Genomic DNA, 20,392 nt, shown 5'->3' on the forward strand with positions numbered 1-20,392 from the left:
TTTTGGTATATAAGAGATAGTCTCTGGGTGGCACAAACAGTCAAGTGCTTGGCTGCTAACTAACCCAAAGTTTGGCAGTTCAAATTCAACCACAGGCAGCTCAGAAGGCCTGTCGATCTACTTCCAAAGGTTACAGTCATTGAAAACCCTATGGAGCACAGTTCTGCTCTGACATACACGGGGGCACCATGAGTCAGAGTCAGCTTGATGGAACTGGCCCTGTGTTAGAGATACTTGGTCTCTGCCTTCGAGGACTTCAGCAGGTTGAGATGGGAGCCAGATATGCCAACATGGAACTCATATTCACTGTGATAAATGCTCAAGTTGGTCCACATACTAGGGGACCTGGGGGGTCCTGGGAAGACATTGGGGAAGGCTTCACAGAAGAAGTGACCTGGTGTTAAGCATTGTAGGATGAGTAGGAGCTTGCAAGACTGGTAGGGGAGAGGAAGGGCATTCCAGGCTCGGGAACTGCATGGGCAAAGGCTGAGTTTCACAGACTGTAGCCCAAACGTGGTTTGTTTGTAGAAGGGGCCGGAGACGGAGCTCAATTGTGTAGGGCCTTGAACGCCAGGATACGTTTAAACCTGGGGGAGGGGCTGGAGTTCAGGAAAGGCTCTTATGCAGGATGTGGCTGGTCCAGATGTGAGCAAGCTCATCCATCCATCCCCCTCAAAAGCTCCTAAAGGACCAGACCAGGCCTTGATTGAATGTGAAAAATAAACTCTTTTATTTTCGTGCTGACTCCTTGTGGTTTAAAAGCTCATCTACTGCCTGCTTGAAATCCAAAAGCTTGTATAAAACCGTAGAGAAATAGAGCTATATTTATATAAAACATATACACATTGGCTCATTTGTTATTCCCTTCTGTGCAAAGCAGAAAGTTCTAGTTGCAACAGTGTGGCTTTTCCCAGGCACTTCTCTTGAATTTGGGGGACATGGAGGCTGTGATCCCACCCCTGGTGTAGCATTCTTTCTCCCCTTCCAGCTTGAGGGGAGCCCAGTCGCTTGGACGGAACTGGATAAAAGCAGAGATGACAACTCATGGGCTCCCCAAGCTTATCAGATGCAAGGGCTGGGCTCCAGGGTCCTGTAAAGAGGGAGTGGCCCAGGCGCTGACCTTGTTGGTTAATGGCTGGTTCCGACAGCTAAGCCTTTACCGGTGTGAAGTCTAGGCATTGTGGCAGGAAGGCTCATGAGTAGGAGAGGCACCAAGGGCTCTTGACCCCTAGAACTGGCATCTGAAGGAAGGCTCTGAAGGATACTGGTTGGGGACCAGGACAGGGCTTGGGGCAGGATGGTGGTCACAGTCATGGTTTAATTCTCAGAAGCATCCTGGACCTGTCGCCTAAGTCTTTGTGGAGCCAGGGAGCAGGGCTCCTGGTTATTTGCAAGGCTGGGGAATATGAAGGCATCAGAAGTATGGAGGGCAGAGGGCCTTGGAGGCGAGCTAGTTCAATCACCCCTCCGACCAATGAGGAAACCGAGGTCCAGAGAGGGGAAGGCAGTGGCTTAGGCTCACACGGCCTGACTTGGGGCTTGAACCCAGGGCTCTGACCTTCAGCCCCTCCAACCCACTCCCTATCTCCTCACCTCAACTGGGACCTTTTTGATCAGGTCCCAAAAGGCCTTTGCCCTTCTCAGGTCAGGGGTGGCATCGTGAAAAGAGCACTGGACTCGGAGTCAGAAGGCCCGGCTGAGCTCCATCCCCAGGCTTCCACATTACCCAGCCTTGCAAGTAACCACAGGCCTTCAGGTTGGGTGTGAGGCATCTCCCCTTTCTGACTTCAGTTTCCTCATTGAGAAAGCAGCACCTACTCTGCAGTTTCCCATGGTGATTAAATGGGCTGGTGGATGTGTGAGCACCGTTGAGCATGGACGTGCTTGGCACATAGTAGACACCTCAGAGTAGTGAGATGGGCAGGGGACCATTGGGCCAGGGATGCTGAGATGTGGAGGGGAGCTTGGGCCTGGGCCCCCTCCCCACCCTCACCTGGCATTGGCTCTCCCAGGGTCCCTGGGCTTCGGCGACAGTCTGGAGAAGGGGTACAGGACAAAGTCTGGGATTTGAGCTCCTTGATCTGGCCAATGGGCACGCTTTTTTTTTTTTTTTTTGCCTGCTCCCAGGGGGTATGAAGTAGATCAAACAAGATAGTAGGTGGTTACTGATTTTCCAGTGGTGTTTGGGGTGGACAGATGTGAGAATCCTCCCCCACCCCTCCCCCCAGCCAGCCAAGGCCAGGGTCCCCTCTGTGGGGACACAGAATGGTTACAGGGGCTGGGGAACCAGGCTCAGTGGTGTGAGTCAGGCCAGAAGTACATTCCATTCCAAAGAGCCCCAGGTAGTAGGCACCTGGGGTCTGGGGCCCAAGAGAGGGCAAAGTTTGCTCATTCACTTGACATAAAGTTTGGGGTCAAGTTGGGGGCTTTCAGCAGGCTGAGGGGGCAGCACAGGAGCCCCTTAGGAGGGGCCAATGATGATATTCTGGTAGCCCTTTACTGCCTTGAGCTTGTCACTCTCGAAGTTCACCACCAGCTTGTGGCGGCCCACGTGGAGCGGCATCAGGTCCACCCTCACCTTGACTTCCTCCCCTGCCTCCACAGGGTCTGGGCTGTGAGGAGAGACAGAGAGGTGAGGGGAGGGGCCCAGGCCTGCTTCCCTCACCATGAGGGCAGGCCAGGATGGCCTGTGTATACCAAGAACTCAGCAGGAGCCTCTGTGAACTTAACAGCTAATGACGATAATAAAATGGGCTCGTTCACTGCCTTGGGGGCCTGGACAATCTAATGTGTAGAGGGCACGTCGTGTGTGTCGGTGCCTGTGTGTGCACAGAGGTGGTCCACGTGTTTGGGGGTAAGAGTGGGAATGCACAGGTGACCACACCTGTAAACTGAATTGACTGTGCACTTATGATTTATGCTCTTTGGTGTATGTGTGAAAACAGGTTTAGTGTACGCAGTAAAAAAGTATAAAACGTAAGTGCGTATACTTGTATGTGTGTAAATCTGTACCTGTGAGGATACACGCACATGTGCATGTGTGCGTCCACGCACGCATATAGACAATTGGGATGAGGATGCCTGTGTTATGTGAGGACCTATAAGCCCAGGGGTGGTGCTTAATGCCCGAACATGTAACTGCTCAGGTGTGTGAAGACACGTGCATGGGGTGCAGCTACCATGCTGTCGACGTTGAGTGAGGACGGGAGGGTGGGAACTGTGCACTACGGTGTCTGAGCGGACACGGGGTATATTAGCAGGTGTGTGGGTGTGTCTTTGGGAGATGGAGAGGAGGGGGGTTATTGGCTAGGAGCTGAGGCCCGAAGGCAGCCCCATCCCATTAGCATCTGCCCTCTTCTGCCTGCACTTACATCTCCACTGTCTTCTGCTCCTCAGTCAGGCCGGCCCCCTCCACGGTGAAGGCACAGTCCAACAGGGGCACAGTGAGCGGGTTCTGCAGGGACACCTCGGCCACCAGCTTGCGGTTCTGCTTGCGCTCTCCCAGGATCTGGAAGAGAGTGTGGGGCAGATGTCAGGGGCAGCAGTGAGGGGGCAGAGCCCAGAGCCTCTCCAGAGCCAGGCAAGGCCTGGCTGGGCCATCTCTGTATTCGCTGCAGTTTGGTCCAATGTTTGCTGAATGGAGCCGTGCCCAGCGCTGCCACTAGCACTCCCCGCTTCTGTGCCTCGGTTTCCTCATCTGCAAAACGTGGATAATGCCTGCCTAGGTCTCCTTCACAGACTGCAGGGAGGCTCCATGCGTCCCAGGCTGAACAAAGTGCCTCCCTTGTTCTATGGTCTGGAGTGGAAAGATCATAGGTTTGGGGGCCAGGCTGGCCTCTGCCCTGTGACCCTGGGGAAGTGACTACCCTCTCTGAGCCTTTGTTTGTTTATAGGAGAAAAATGCCTGAACACAGAGTTCTTTGGTTTGGTTTTGGGGGCAGTGTTCTCTCACCTGCCCCAAGGATGCATGATTCTACCATTCTGCCATTCTGGGATTCTAGAGTTCATGTCTAGAGGTTAACCAAAACAAACAAAAAACTCACTGCCAGCAAGTCGATTCCAACTCATAGTGACCCTGTACGACAGAGTAGAACTGCCCCATAGAGTTTCCAAGGCTGTAATCTTTACAGAAGCAGGCTGCCACATCTTTCTCCCATGGAGCAGCTGGTGTGTTTGAACTGCCAACATTTTGGTTAACAGCCAAGCACTTAACCATTGCACCACCAGGGCTCTTTCCCTAGAGGTTAGAGTCCCAGATTCTATTTGACTTCATGATACTTTTCTTGGATAAGCCTAGGATTTGGGGACCTAAGGTGCCAAAGGTCTTGTGGATACAGGGGTGCCAGTGTGGGCTTTCGTGGGGGGCTGTCCTGGGACTCAGTTCCTGCCCCATGCCCTGTCCAGCCCACCACTTACCCTTATCTTGATTTCTGGATTCTCCAGGTAGATGTCCCTCTCAGCCAGCAGGTACCTGTTGGCAGCTGGCTCGGTGAGGAGGCCCCGCACCTTGATGAGGTTGGACTGGGTCAGGCAGTCACAGTAGTTCTCATAGAGGATGTGAAGAGGGATGCTCTTCTCTGCAGGAGGGAGAGAGGGAGGCTTGTGATGGCTGAATCATCGTTCCCACCCTCACCTGTCCTGTGCTCGAAACCACACAGCGGGTGAATGGCTGGACAGATCCCAGACCTCCCCTCACCTGCCCTGGCTTGAGGGCTCCCACGGAGGAGTTGGGGAGGAGAGGCAGGACCAAGAGCCAGTGTGGGGAGCGCTCGAGCTCCAACAGGCCCAGGTTCTAATCCCGCCTCTACCCCTTCCTTGCTAGCTGGTGACTCTGGGCAAGTCACTCCACCTCTCAGGACCTCAGCTTTTGCTACCTGTACTTCTAGGGCTGAGCTTTACCCAGGGTGAGTACAGGGTGAGGGTACTCCTAGGACTGAGCTGTACTCACGGTGAGTACAGGGTGAAGGTATCCAGGGTGAATACAGGGCGAGGGTACTCCTAGGACTGAGCTGTACCCAGGGTGAGTACAGGGCAATGGTACTCCTAGGACTGAGCTACATCCAGGGTGAGTACAGGGTGAAGGGACTCCTAGGACTAAGGTATACCCAGGGCAAGTACAGGGTGAAGGGACTCCTAGGGCCAAGTTGTACCCAGGGCAAGTACAGGGTGAAGGTACTCCTAGGGCTGAGCTGTACCCAGAGCGAGTACAGGGTAAAAGGGACTCCAAGGGCCGAGTTATACCCAGGGTGAGTACAGGGTGAAGGTACTCCTAGGACCAAGCTATACCCAGGGCAAGAACAGGGTGCAGGTACTCCTAGGGCCGAGCTGTGCCCAGGGTAAGTACAGGGTGAGGGTACTCCTAGGGCTGAGCTGTACCCAGGGTGAGTACAGGGCAATGGTACTCTTAGGGCTGAGCTGTACCCAGGGCGAGTACAGGGTGAGGGTACTCCTAGGGCTGAGCTGTACCCAGGGTGAGTACAGGGCAATGGTACTCTTAGGGCTGAGCAGTATACCTAGGGTGAATACAGGGCAACAGTACTCCTAGGGCTGAGCTGTACCCTCGGTGAGTACAGGGCAGTGGTACTCATAGGGCTGAGCTGTACCCAGGGTAGAATACAGGGTGAGGGTACTTCTAGGGCTGAGCTATACCCACGGTGAGTACAGGGCAGTGGTACTCCCAGGGTTGAGCTGTACCCAGGGTGAGTACGGGTGAGGGTACTCCTAGGCCTATGGGAGCACTGGCTGAGCAGGTGGTGGGCAAGTGTCGGGCACACACGCCATGACTGTTAGCTGCTGTGGCATCGTGAGGAAGAGTGGAGCTGACATGTACTGCTGTGCCAGGCACTGTGCTTGACACATGTCCTCCCACTTCACCTTTGCGACGACTCTAAGAGGGTTGTATATTTATTATCACCCAATTCACGGATGAGAAAATTGAGGCTCGAGTAGGTGAAAGAACATTGCCCCCGGCCAGGCAGCTTGTACAAGCTGTGCAGGGAATTCGAGCTGACAACCCAGATGCAGAGTGAAATGGCATAGTCTGCGCCCACCAGAGTCCCTCTCATGGACGTGAGCTCACTGTCCCATTGTGCCCATTTTACAGATGAAGAAACACATCTGCTGACGGGCTGTGTGAGCCTGGGTAGATGACTTGCCCTCTGTTCCCTGAGACATCCAGTACCTGCTGGGCAGAGCTAAGACCAGAGGTCATTTCAGAGCAAAAGCCCCGCAGTGAGGAGGGAATGAGAAAGAAATCAGCAGGGCCCACTCTCCCACCGCAGAGAAGTGAAGTGTGGTTTTTAGCCCCATTTTTCTGACAAGAACACTGAGGCCTAAGATACCACAGGTCTGCTCAAAAGAGGCAGGAAGGAGCAGTGAAAAGAGCACTGGACTGAGAGTCCAAAGGCCTGACCCCAGGTCCTGCTTATCCACTCACAGAGAACCTGGGGTGAATCCCTTCCTCTCCTGGGGCCTCCCCTAGGACCCTCTTTGGGCTCCCTGGTGCCCAGCCAACCTCTTGTCACCCCTTGAAGGTGGGGCCTGGGCCATGATGGGAAGTGCTGCTGCCTCATTCTCTGCTCCTGCACCCTCCCCGCAAGAGACCAGCGTTTCCCAAACTCCAGCCACTCACGGGATGTGTTGTGCATCTGCGTTATGTCCTCAGTATTGCTCGTTATTTTTCTTTACGTTGATTCGACTTTTTTTTTTTTTTTAACTATTTTTCTTAGGGAAACTTTTCATCGTTACTTGCAGCAAACAGTCTTACTTATTAAGACAGAAAGGTGGTGGTGGTGGTTGTTAGGTACCGTCAAGCTGATTTTCTACTCAAAGCGACCCTGTGTGACAGGATAGAACTGCCCCTTAGGGTTTCCTAGGCTAGGGCTATGGCTGCTAACCAAAAGGTTGGTAGTTTGAATCCACCAGCTGCTCCTTGGAAACCCTATGGGGCAGTTCTACTCTGAGTCAGAATTGCCTTGACGGCAACAGGTTTGGTCAGTCGGATTAATCTTTACAGGAGCAGACTGCCAGGTCTTTATCCTACAAAGCTGCTGGGTGGGTTTGAATGGCCAACCTTTCGGTTAGCAACCGAGCGCTTAGCTGTTGTACCACCAGGGCTCCTTAAACAGAAGGTAACCAGTGAAAATAGATACAAGCAAACAGAGTCGTGTTACTCAGTTCTGGCTAGGTACCACTGTCTGCTGAGGGCTCGGAGCTTTCGATCCTGATTTTTCAGGTATGAAGGAGATTAGCAAGGGTCAGGGATATTAAAGACCAATTAGCACCCACCAAGCCTTTCTCCCTGAGGGTATCTAAAGGCCTGATTAAGACCTTTGAAGACAGCCACTTTCTTATTGTGATTCAACGGTAAGAGCCCAACTGTGCACATTGGGGGCCCCGTCCCACTCTCTGGAAAATGCCCCACTAACCCATCCAGCCCTTTAGCCTTTCCAGGGTGGATTTGCCCCAGCCTCAGATTAGATGCTGTGGCGGGAGGTGGGCGAAGAAAACCAAAGCTTCTGCCAAAGCAGACAAAAAGGAGTAAAAACTGATGGGTCAGGACCTGGGGATGCAGAGTGGAAACTCTGACCAGCTCCCCAGGGAAAAAGAACAACATTGTTCTCCAGGAGCTTTGAGGATGTGACCCCTGTTTGTTGACCTTTCCGGGAGGCTCAGGCCAGGGCATGGGTGGGCCTTTGAGAGCTGCCATTCACAGGCCATGGATTATGGCCTTGACCCTGGGCCAGATGCTGGTTGGAGAAATGACTGTGTGCAGTCTGTCTCGAACATTCCTTAGACAATTTGCCCTGTTCTGGAAGGTTCCCTGGGGATGGTCACCAAGGCCTTATTGGCTGCATTCCCAGTACGCCACCTGGAGAGGTGAAGGAGGAGAGACTGGGCAGGAAAAGGAAGGGAGAGAGCAGCTGAGCAAGGAGGCAGGGGTGGGGGGCAACTGGATTCTGTTCAGCTATTCCGGGGCTGACTTCCTGTCCATCGGCACATGGAAATCCCCCACATCTGATCACCAAAGAATAACAAGCAGCTCAGCCAAGGCATGAAAGGATCTATCTCAGGTCGAATGTGACACTGGAGGGCTCAACAGGGCATCTTGGACTAGCTCCACCTTTCAGCTGGTGACCAACACACAGGACCTCTGCCCTGTCCTCCCTCTCCCCCAGGCTGAGCCCATCATGGGTACCAAAGCAGGAGGGACCCACTCTGTGTGGATACACCCCCTCAGGGTGAGGAGAAAAACTGACAGGCTTGGCTGAAGCCACCACAGAACAATGCTCCAGGCAGCCTGAGGTTATCTGGCAGGCAAGGGGTGACTCAGAGGCCTGGGAGGAAGTTCTTCTGGCAACACCTCTGGCTAAGGCCAGGAGGGTACCTCGTGCCTCAAATTCCAGGAGAGACACTTCCTCCATTTGGAGCAGTTCTGAGCATGAGAAGGAGCTGACATGCATTTAGACAAAAGGGCTGGAAGGGCCCTTAAGAGATGAAGCAGACAGCGAACAAGTATGGAACCTGAGACCTGGAGTGGAGAAGACAAATACCCAGGAGCCCAGAGCCCTGGCTGAATAGTAGGCATGAGAGTGTGGGTATCCTGACCACCCCACACATCTGTAGGCATGGACCCCTGTCCTGACTCTGTGCCTGGATGCAGAGCTGAGGCCTGGGTCCTTTCCAAGCCATCAAGGTTGGCAGGGACTCAGAGACCACTCAGCCCAGGGCTGGGCAGTACATCTGTGCTTGTTCTGGCTCCAGTGCTGATGCCTGGCACAGTAGGTGCTGGGGAGAGGCCCATGGGGCTCCTTGGCCTCCCTGCACCTCTCTGTGCTTCTGCTCAGCAAGGACTGAAGGGTCCCACCTCGTCCCAGCACCATTTCACACTTTGCCCTGATATTTACTGAGCACCCACTATGCACCATGTTGTATGCGGAGCCCTCTGCACGCATCCTCTTGTTCTGCCCTCTCAGCAGCCCCAGCAGGGGGTGTTGCTATTGCCCCACTTAATAGATGGGGATAGTTTAAGGCTCAGAGCACCTGTTCACCTTGCCCAAGGTTCAAAGACTGGTCTGGCTGGCTTCAGATTCTGTACTTTCAACAGCGTAAGTGTCGGACCGCATCCCTGGTGCCAAGTGGCTTTGCCCATTGAGGGCTTGGCCCCTGCTAGGGCTCTGCCTGGCCCTCATGGTGGGTTGCCCTAGGGGTGCAGCTCTAGGAGTACCCACAGCGACCCCAGACAGAAAATCCAGGAGGTGGTGACTATCAATATTGTTGTTGTTGTGTGTTGTCGAGTCATTTCTGGCTCATAGCGACCCTACGGGACAGAGTAGAATTGCCCCAGAGGGTTTCCAAGGAGTGGCTGGTGCATTCGAACTGCCGACCTTTTGATTGGCAGCCTAGCTCTTATCCACTATGTCAATACTGTAGTTGCTTTCTTAGGAACTCAAACTCAAAGGCTGCTCCGCATAAACCGCACGTGGAGTCAAAGGAAGGAAACTGCTCCTGATTTGACAGGCAAGAGTGGGGGGTGGGAAGGGAGGGGACACAGATTCCTTAAACACATACTCCTACCTCTCACTTGCTCTGTGTCCTTGGGGAATTCTCTTTCTCTCTCTGGGCCTTAGTTGCTGAGTTCTTTCTACCATTGGGCCTTACGAGTCATGGGGGGATAAGATGAAGTAAAATAGTATAGCTGCTAAGAGTATGGGTTCAAATCTCAGTTTTGTCACTTCCTAACTCTGTCACCTTGGGTAAGTTACTCAATCTCTCCGTGCCTCAGTCTCCTCATCTGAGAAATGGCGGTAATAATAGCATCAACCACCCACTTTGGTTATAAGGATTAAGTGAGTTGATAATCACAAAGTGCTTAGAACAGGGCCTCACCCAGGATAAGTACTATGTAAGTGTCTGGAAGGTAAATTGCACGTGCTGAGTGCTCAGGGCACTCACCAAATGCCCCAGGAACAGAAGGCCTTACCAGAGAAGGGCTCCAGGGCAAGATCCAGCACTTGCGTGGTGCCGCACTCGGGCCCCAGGGTCCCATTGTAGCTGACGGTGCGAGCACAGAGCAGAAGGTGGCAGGTGTGGTCCTCGGAGGTGTCGTTGGTGATGTAGGCGAAGACATCAAAGTCGCTGCCCTTGTTCATGCCCTGGCCCACACGGATCCGCATGGCCATCCCAGTCTCCTCCTTCTCCACCAGCTTGTTCAGGTGGTTGGCCCTCGTGAAGGCCTCCCTCTCCTCCGGGGACCCTGCGGCGACAGGGAAGAGAGCCCCGTCACAGCTGGAATAGGGATCAACGGGAAGGAGTAGGCACTAATACACGTTTGCCAGATAAATAAACCAGTGCCAACTTTCTCACCTCCGTGCATTTGCACAGGGATTCCTCCCACCTGAAATCCTTTTGCTGCCCTTCTCTACCTGCCAAGCTCTCCAACATAACAACTGCCCCTCCTTTATATTCCATTTACTCTCCCCTATGCTCCTTTTTTGGAGCCCTGGTGGCACAGTGGTTAAGAGCTCAGCTGCTAACCAAAAGGTCGGCGGTTTGAATCCACCAGTTGCTCCTTGGAAACCCTATGGGGCAGTTGTACCCTGTCCCATAGGGTCGCTATGAGTCGGAATCGACACAACGGCAACTGGCTTGGTTTTTTGGTTTGGTGTGCTCCTTTTATTTTTTTCTCCACTGCTGTTGGGTATACCTATTTCTTCTATTAAACCAGCAGCTCTGGACCTTTTAGAGGTCAAGAAAAGCATTTCTTCTTTCTATTTTATCTCTTCTCGCTAGGGTCTGGCTGCTTAATACCCATCCCCAGTCAGCCCTGGAAAGTCAGTGGGGGTCACACAAGGGCAAGGACTATGTATTTTCAGTCATCTCTGCGAGCCACACAGTGCTTGGCACACAGTAGACACTTAGAAAATATCTATCATATCGAGCTGGCTGTTGGACTAATCTTCAAAAATAAACCAAGTCCTTCTTTCCCTACTAATTTCATATTAAGAGCAGAAAGGTGCCTCATATTTGTGTCTGATTGAACCTATCACATTACCTTTAAGTTTCTCTTGGTCCGTTGCTCTTTAATTTAACCATTCCCCCATCTACCTGCATGCTCACACCCCCAGCTCTATGTGAAATACTGCAAAAATAAACACTGCAAAGTTCCAGGAACTTCTCTGTGGCTCTCTGCATTTTCAAGCTTCTCTAGTCGACTCGACGGCACTGGGTTTAGTTGGGTTAGTACCCAAAGCCAAGCCCACTGCAGTCAAGTCGATTCCAACACATAGTGACCCTGTAGGACAGAGTAGAACTGCCCCCATAGGTTTTCCAAGGCTGTAATCTTTACAGAAGCCAGACTGCTACATCTTTCTCCCATGGAGCAGCTGATGGGTTCGAACAGCTGAAAGCTTAACCACTGCACCACCAGGGCTCCTTCTCTGTAGTACAATATGTTGCAAAAAAAGAAAAAGAATGAAAAGTGTGAAACTGTGCATCCATAGTTGCAGGTCCCACTTCTGATAATAAATGCTGTGTTAATAAACAGCATAATAAGCAGCCTGGACATTGTGGATTTTTCTGTTAAGATGCATGCCTCTCCCCTATAATAGCTACTCCTTTCAGTTTTATTAAGAGCTCAACCAACCAAAAAGTCAGGCTTCAAAATGGAATTGAATCCTTTTATGGAATCTAGAATTCTTTTTCTAAGTGAGTGATCTTTTACCACCACCCCTAATGTGTCTGATAAGTTTATACTTGCTTATAAGGAATTTTTAGCAACGGAGTGTAACCTACAGGCCGTTGTTTTATGCAGGCTGCACACACACACATGCCACTAGGCTGATAACGTGTGGTGCTTATCTGCAAGGCAGTGTTCAGGGCTCTCAGCTAGCAGGCACCTACCCTCTGGGTACTTGTAGGTGTGAGTGATGTCTGCCCGCTCATCACGGCCGACACACTTTGTGCTGATCCTCAGCCCCACGACCTGGGAGTGGCTGGCAGACTTTTGCATGGACCCATCCTCCTGCTGGATCCAGTTCACCACGTCAGCGTTGACTTCGGCAAAGACAAAAGGTGCATCATACTTGGTACTCAGGTCGCCTTCCTTGATGGCACGAACTGGAACCGGGCCACAGCAGTATGTCCCTGGTTGTGGGTAAAAGGAAGAGAGATGGGCTTGGGCTAAGGGGAGGGTACCCTGCACAGATCAACCACATATAGCAAAAAATCTTAAAACCATGCAGTCCTTTGAACCAATAACTCCATTTCTAGAGTGGCAGCATAGGGTAAAAGTTGAGAACACGGACTCGTGAGCACAGCTTTTAGGGTTCAAATCCAGGTCTGCCTCGTATTAGCTCTGTGACCTTGGACAAGTTACTTCAAGCCTCTGAAGATTCATTAGTTATATATGTAAAGCGCTTAGCATATACCAAGTGCTGTGTAAGTGTTTGATAAATAGCAATTCATCCTGAGGCATCCTAAGGATATTACAGAGCCAAGCAGTAGACAATATGTTAGGGAGAAGGGGGCTTATCTTGTTTACCACTCATATGGAAACTGAAATCAGGGCCCACCATGTGGTTGGCCTCAGGAAGTGTGTACTGACTGAATGAACGTTGCGTGCTGGAAGCTTATCTCAGCGTGGTTTATAAACACCCTAAACTGGCCATGAACTTAAATACTGAAGACCAGAGGCTGGCTAGCTATGTCATAGTACATTCATTTGATGGAATACAGTAGCATTAAATTAAAATTCAAATCACAGAAAACTATCCGAAGGAGAAATGTTAATGATATACTGAGAACTGACAGAGCCAGGATGAAAGGTTTTGCACAGTGGGAGTTCTTAACCCAGGGTCCATGGACCCCCTCAGCGCTGCAAATAGAATTCAAGGGACCATGAACTTGGATGCGAAAAGAAAAAAAATCACATCTTTATTTTCACTGTCTTTAATAGTATTTCCTTCAGTATGAACACAGGCAGCAAACCACCGTAGTCTTAGCAGTAGCTATGACTTGGCACCTAGAGGAGCCACAGATATTATCCTATCAGCTTACAGTTGTCACAGATAACTAGAAATATCATTTACACTCATTTCTACAAGTAAATTATGGAACTTAATTAATGCTACCACTAGATCTTGTAATATAAAGAAGTATAAACATGATTATATTACAAACTTTTAATAATTATATTTCAATGCAATTGGCTTTCTTTGTAACCCTATGTATTATGTTCTAAAACCCAGTGCCATCGAGTATATGCTTTTTAAAATATTAGTCTGAGAAAGGGTCAATATGCTTCACCAAATTTTGCCAAAGCTACCGTTGGCTCACTCTTTCTTTCTCTGTCTTTCTAATGTAGATAGATAATGACATCTAACACACATGTATAATATATATAATACACACACACAATAAACCCCAAAACCCCAAACCCATTTCCATCAAGTTGATCCCAACTTATAGCGACCCTACAGGACAGAGTAGAACTGCACCATAGGGTTTCCAAGGAGCGGCTGGTAGATTCAAACTGTTGACCTTTTGGTTAGCAGCCAAGCTCTTAACCACTACACCACCAGAGCTCCACACGTATGGCAACTGGCTTATGTGTTATATATATACACATATAATATAAACACATAAACCAGTTGCCATCTAGACAGCTCCAATTCATGGCAACCCCATGTGTGTCAGAATAGAACCGTGCTCAGTAGGGTTTTCGATGGCTGAGTTTTTGGAAGTAGATCACCAGTCCTTTCTTCCAAGGTGCCTTTGGGTGGGCTCAAACCTCCAGCCTTTCAGTTACCAGCTGAGTGCCTTAACTATTTGCACCACGCAGGGACATACACACATACATGTACACAAAGTAATTAGAAATTACTGGAAGCAATCTGTGAATGTTAACAATGCATGTTTTTTGGGGAGAGGACAAAGATGCTTTATGATTTTTTTTTTTTCTTTTGCTTCTCCATATTTTCCAAGTTTTCCACAATGCATGTGAATTACTTTTCAAATTATAAAAGAAGCATATTATGAAAATATAAGTAGGAAAATATAAATGACAAGTCAATGGTCTTTGGAGTCAAATAGACCAGTGTTAGAATCCCAGCTCTGCCACCCTTGAGCCGAGGGACTCGGGGTTAGTTACTTCAGCTCTCTGAGCCTCAGTTTCCTCATCTAGGTAACGGGTCCACTCTACCTACCTTCACTCTTTTCCTGGGGCGTGGGGTCAAGGGCCTGCCACCCCTCGTACCCCGGCTGCAGGTCTGGCCTGGTCATCCATGACTCCACCCAGCAGTGGAAGTTCCTGTAGGGGAAAGGAAGCAGAACATTGGCCCAAACTCAAACCTGAGCCTTTCACTGTCAGCTCCTGCAGGCTGACCACCACTGGCCCAGCCCCTCTTCTTGCCCCCTCCCCTGAACTTCCCCAAGACACCCAGGGCCTTCTCCTAAGCTGAACCAGCACTTCCTCCCATGGCCCATCTCAGCAGCACCACCCTCCAGCCAGATGATCATTCCTCCTACCTCACCTCCACTTTCAGGTTTCAGTGGCTCCTGGAGTCTAGCTGATAGACCTAATTCCTTTGCTCCGCCCCTTCTTTTCCAGCCCACAGGTTTTGCCTTGGTTCAGAACTCATCTCCTACCCAGCCCCTGCCCCCAGTCTCTACCCCTCTAGACCTCCTGGTCTACAATAGTCAGCCTGTCTCCTACCTTTAGTGACAGTCTGTTGCTTCTGGAATCAAGCCCAGACTCCCCAACCTGGCATTCCAGACTCCCAACTGCTTTTCCAACATAATTCTCCTAATGCCTCTCCATGCATTGTTTGTTGACTTCCTCTCCCCTAGGCCTTTGCTCATGCTGTTCCCCGTGCCTGGAGGGTCCTCCCCAAGCTGTTTCCACTCCTATCCAAATACAGCTAAACTTTTAAGGCCCACTTCCAGTGTGACCTCCTCCAGGAAGCCTTCCCAGGTTTCTCCTCCATGGTGCCCTCTCTACTGAGCACTATCCCCTACCCCCCGGGCCCCACCTCACCAGATCATCTCGCTCTTGTCACCCTGGATCTCTCCGAACTTGTCGCGGACGTATTCGATGAGCAGGTTGCTGTTCTGGTCGTGGGCTGAGTTAAAGTTGGTCACCACGCGAGTTGGGATGCCAAGGCACCGGAGTACTGGAGAGGGGCCAAGGGACAGAGGGGTCAGGGGATGGGCCAACCCCCTGGAGGAATCTGCCCCACTCTGGGCCTCGACATGCTCATCGGTACCCTGGGAAGCACTGTACCTGTTGTCCAGACAGTGAGGGTGTGTGCCAGCCCCTCTCCCCTGGGCAATGGTGCCCAACTCTCTGGTCACCCCATCCACTTTGTCCCTCTCATTCCAGCTGCCAGTGGGAGACTAAAATGAAAATCTGACCTCAATGCTCCCTTGCTAAATCTTAAGTGGCTCCCTATGACCCTGGAGGTTAAGGCCAGACCCCTGGTGGTGGCTCTTGGTCCTACAAGATCTGGCCCCTGACCACTCCTTGCACACTTTCTCCAGGCACACTGGCCTCCTCACTGCTTCTCCGGCACTCTATGCTCCGGCCGACCACAGGGCATTGGCACATGCCATACCCTCTGGTGGGAAGGCCACCTCACGAGGTCTAGATTGCCTCATCATTTGCCCTCATAGCACCACTGGGGATTCATCACCATTCCCACAGTACGGGCATATGGGGGCATCTTTAACTGTTCCTCTGAGGGCAGTAAGAAGTCTTATTTTATATCCCCAGAGCTTAGCACAGGCCTGGCAGAGAGCATTTCATCAAATGGGGGTGAAGGAGAGACGGGAGGAAGGAGAGAGGGAAGGAATGACCAAATCTCCCTGGGATAGAGATTCAGAGCAAGGGGCAAGCAGGCAGAAGAGGGAACAGGGGCCAGGAAACCTGCCAGTCAAGCCCAGCTTTGCTGCTTCTGGGCTGTGTGAACTGGGCCAAGTCACTTCACCTCTCTGGACCTTGTTTCCACCTCTATCAAACAGGGTCACCGTACCAGCTGCTCAGAGGAATGAATGCCAGTGTGGGCAAGAAGTGCCCTGCATTCATGCCAAAGTGCTGTTGAGAGAGGGATTGTAATAACAGGGAAAGGGGCTGACGTTGCAGCCGTGGGTGAAGAAAAGGCAGGAGATCAATTGGGTGCTCCCAGTGAATGGAATTATGGGTGCTTTTACACCCTCATTTTTTCTGTGCTTTTTATGTATGTTGTAAAAGTAATGGATTCTCAGGATAGGATAAAGAAAGTAAATATCTAAGAGGAGAATTGAAACAAAAAGCCCCAGTAAAGGTAACCTGCAGGACTTTCATTTTCCTTTTAGTTTTGATTGAGGTTGAGCCACTGGGTGGGGGTGCGCCAGGGCTGTGACCTTTGCCCTGTGTCTGCCAAGGGTCAGGACAACAGCTTCCTGATTACCTTGGATTCTGCCGGGAGTGTTGAGGGTGCTGGGAGGAGGCGGAATGGCTGTGAGCTTCTGGCCCCACCTTTGGCCTGGTTGCTGTGCTCTGAGGCTTAGGCAGGGGCCAGACCCCCTCTGCTCACTTAGTGAAGGCTGGTGCCCAACCCAGGCCTCGCGTGCCATGCAGGAGGCCTCAGAGTACAGGCCTGAGGCTTGGGAAGGAGCAAGGCTGCACTTCTGCCCCAGGACTTTGTCACAGTCTAAGGCCAAGTGGTGCTCCAGATCCATGCACACCTGGTTCCGAGCCTGGCACACTGGTTCCAAACCTGGCTGTGCCACCCACCAGCTGTGTGACGTTGGGCAAGCCACTTACCCTCTCACAACCTCTGTTTCCTCCTGTGTAAGAGGAGCTAATAATAACAGCTTGTCGGGATGTTGTGATGATTCAGAGAGAGGTGATGGGTGTGGGCAGAGTCTCCCGTCTGCCCGTCTCTCTGTGGCCAGTGTCCAGCTCAGAGTGGGCATGAGAAGGCACTTAGGAGGTTTGTGGAGCAGTGAATTTTGTCACAGTGCCTGTCACCACAAATGCCTGTCCAGTTAGTGTCGACCGATTGTGGACACTCAGAAAATGTTCAGGGATCTGGTTGAGAATGCTGGAATCCCAGCTTCCCTCAGAAACCTCCAAACCCAAATCTAACCTGAGCCAGAAACTGCTCTGCCACATCTCCCTGGGTCCTAAGAGCTATGAATTAGGTCAGTCACCACTGTCTCCATTTTATGGGTGAGGAAACTGAGGCTTGGAGACATCAATTTGCTTGCTCGAGTCCACTCAGGGGTTAGAGGCAGAGCTGGGATTCAAACCCTGGAAGTTCAGCTCCAGAGTCCATGAGCTCATCCCCCATTTGGCACCCCACAGAAACACCTCATTTGAGGGCCCCTCATTGGACCAAAATTTCCCTGGCACCATTACACACCAGGCCTGGGAGGAGGCTGGGGGACCCTGACATAGGCCTGGGAGGAGGCTGGGGGGACCTTGTGGAGCCAATGGTCAGGGCAAAGTCTGCTGCTAAACCCTCAGGTGGTCACAGCCCAGGGTGAAACAGGCATCAGCAGGTAAGTCTGGGGACCTAGACTGTCCTCTGTGGAATTTCTCAAGGAAAATCCATGGGGTTTTCTGAGAAGATGTGTCTCAGGAATCTCAGAGGAAAATGTCTAGCATGAGGAAGTTTCCATAAGAAAGGGGAATTCAGAGGTCACAAGAAAGCAAGCAGTCATGGACAAGAGGTAGGGACAAGTACCAGGGACAGCCCAGCTGAGAACCTGGGCCTGGCTGCCCCCACCCAGCCTGTCAGTGTGAAGGACAGTGTTGGGGAGCTCCCAGGGTCCCCTCAGGGCCTGAGTACAGGTCTGGGAGTCAGAAAAGCCAAAGATCCTAGATCAGCCTCTTAGATTTCCTGATCCCAGCAATAATAATAAAAAGCAGCAGCATTATGTAAGTATTTGCTGTTATGTGCCTGTCATCATTCTAAGCACTTCACACACATTTATTCATTTAATCCTCACAACTATCCCAGAACTGAGGCTCAGAGGAGTTAAGTGATTTTTCTCAAGGACACACAGCTGGTAAGAAGCAGAGCTGGAATTTGAACTCAGGTCTTGACTCTGTAGTTCATATTCTTAACTAGAAAATGCTATTCAATTCTTAGAAGCACCATCATTAACCCTGAAACAATCCTCAAAAATCTCTGGGCTTGAATTTTCAAGATTTTTTTTAAAGGTCTTTTTTGTTTTAAATTGCTTTATGTCCACCACCGGGGTGCGGGGGAGGACCCATTTTAGAAAATGCATTCCCTTTCTTAACATTGATGATATTACTGTTATTATCAAGTAATTAATAGCTAATGTTTACTTTTTTGTTTGTTTTTTTACTTAGACCTACACTAGGCCAGGTTCTGTGCTGAGCAGCTTTATGTCACAACCACCCTAGGAGGTAGGTCCTGCTGTTGTCCCCATTTGACAGATGAGGGAACTATGGCTCAGAGAGGAGAAGTCATGATCAAGGTCACAGAGCAAGTGAATGGCAGAGCAGGGATTTTTAATTCAGGTCTCCCTGGCTCCAGAGCTCATGTTCTCAGTCTGAACCCACACTGCTTCCTGAATGATGTCCCCTGATCCTAACAGCTACTCAAGGGATGCTGTTGTCATTGTTAGGTGCCGTCGAGTCGGTTCTGACTCATAGCAATCCTATGCACGACAGAACGAAACATTGCCCGGTCCTTCGCCATCGAGGGGTAGTTGTTGGACAGAGCTAGAGAAAAGCAGCCATCAGCTCCAGGTCACAATGTGGTGTTGGTAGAAGAGGCAAGACCAGAACCAGGATCTCCTGACTCCCACTCCAGTGCTCTCTGTGCCCCCTGCCAGGCTCCAAAGAGGCTGAGGGTAGGTTCCAGGCCCTTCCCACATCCTGGAGTGCAACTCACCCGTGCAGGCCACAGCAGCAAAGACCCAGCACTGGCCATACTTGACTTTCTGGCAGCCACAGTTCTTCCAGCGCCGCAGGATGTCCACACTGCCAATCCAGAACGTGGGGCTGATGCCATCCCCGTAGTTGTTGTCCCAGCGTCCCAGCAGCACACCTTGGTCATCATTGCAGTTGACCTGCAACCAGTGGGGCATCATGGGGGGACCGAGCCTGGGGTAAATGTGACAGCTGAACTAGAGTGAACATGGGTTCAGCACAGAGCAAAAGGCAGGGAAGGGAGTTCCAGGATGAGGGAACAGCAGGTGCAAAGATACCAAGATGTGACAGGTTGAAGTATGTTGAAGTTGGCTGGGGGCTGGAGCCCAGGATGCAGGAGGGAGAAGGGAGAGGAGAGGTGGTTAAGAGTGGTCAAGATCATAAAGAGTTTCAAGGTTAGAGGCTGAATTTGTCCCATGAGCACTGGGCTGCTGGGGAGTGACATGGCATGATCTGAGTTTCACAAAAATCCACCCTGGCCCCTGATGAGATTGTGCCATCACCTCCCCTCCCTCTTTTAAAACCTACAAAACTCCAGTTACCTCCAGAATAAAATCCAGCCTCCTGACCATGGTCCAAGGGCCCTGCATGGTCTGGCCCCCTCCCCACTTTTGCAGCTTGTCTAGCACCCCGCTCCCCCTGGCTCACTCTACTCCATCCACACTGACTTCCCTTCTGTCTCCCAAACCTGCCAAAGTCATTCCCTCCTCAGGGCCTTTGCATAAGCTGTGCTCTCTGCCTGGAATGCGCTTCTCCTCCCAGTTATTGTATCAGCTGAAGGCTCTCTACCTTTGGGAGGCCCTCCCTGAGCCCCCCAGTGAAGTTAGGTCTTGTGGTCAGATGCTTTCACACTTTGGCTTCCTTGATCACATGCATCATAATTTATGACTGTGCACTCATGTGCTATTTTGGCTAACGTCTGCCTCCCTCTACTCATTCGCATGTACGCTGTATGAAGTTAGAGACCATAAATATCTCGTACCTGGTTGTATCCCCAGTGAATGGGACATAGGCAGCATTTGATAAATGTTTGCTGAATGAATGAATGAATTGCTTTGGAGGATCTCATGGCATCACCCTCATTAGTGTGAATCTTGTCTTCCCAAACACAAGCTCTCCTCACTGAGAGTTGCTCATCTCCTGGGTTCCCCCACCACGCCCAGCATAGAACATGGCCTCTGTTGTCACAGGGAAAGAGGTGTCTAGTGGGGCATAGATGGGCCCTGACCCTGGGGTGGGTTCCCCGCTCACTCACCATGGCGCTTACCACCCGGCCCACGTAGACCGGGCTGCTGCGGCGGGAGCAGTCGCGGCTGGCATTCTTCAGGAACTTGGGGTTGAGATCAAGGAGCTTCAGGCAGATGTCCAGGATTCCGTCTTCAAACTGTGTCAGAGGAAATCGGGGGAGAATGAGGGAGGTGAGAAGTCACCTTTTCCAGGAAGTCT

General features: G+C 51.2%; 1 protein-coding gene across 1 annotated transcript in view; it reads right to left on the bottom strand.

The window, feature by feature from the left end:
- Positions 1-706: 706 nt before the first annotated feature.
- TGM2 (transglutaminase 2) overlaps positions 707-20,392 on the bottom strand; it is a 39,001-nt gene continuing 19,315 nt past the window's right edge. Inside the window, exons 5-13 of the mRNA XM_064276075.1 lie at positions 20,202-20,330; positions 18,909-19,086; positions 15,035-15,170; positions 14,205-14,308; positions 11,902-12,144; positions 9,983-10,255; positions 4,417-4,577; positions 3,372-3,508; positions 707-2,612 (exon numbers count right to left, since the gene is read on the bottom strand). Of these exons, the coding sequence (XP_064132145.1) occupies positions 2,462-2,612; positions 3,372-3,508; positions 4,417-4,577; positions 9,983-10,255; positions 11,902-12,144; positions 14,205-14,308; positions 15,035-15,170; positions 18,909-19,086; positions 20,202-20,330 (1,512 nt within the window). The 3' untranslated portion in view covers positions 707-2,461. The remainder of the gene's footprint in view (positions 2,613-3,371; positions 3,509-4,416; positions 4,578-9,982; positions 10,256-11,901; positions 12,145-14,204; positions 14,309-15,034; positions 15,171-18,908; positions 19,087-20,201; positions 20,331-20,392) is intronic.

Source organism: Loxodonta africana, chromosome 24 (genome assembly GCF_030014295.1).
Source record: "Loxodonta africana isolate mLoxAfr1 chromosome 24, mLoxAfr1.hap2, whole genome shotgun sequence".
Taxonomy (NCBI): domain Eukaryota; kingdom Metazoa; phylum Chordata; class Mammalia; order Proboscidea; family Elephantidae; genus Loxodonta; species Loxodonta africana.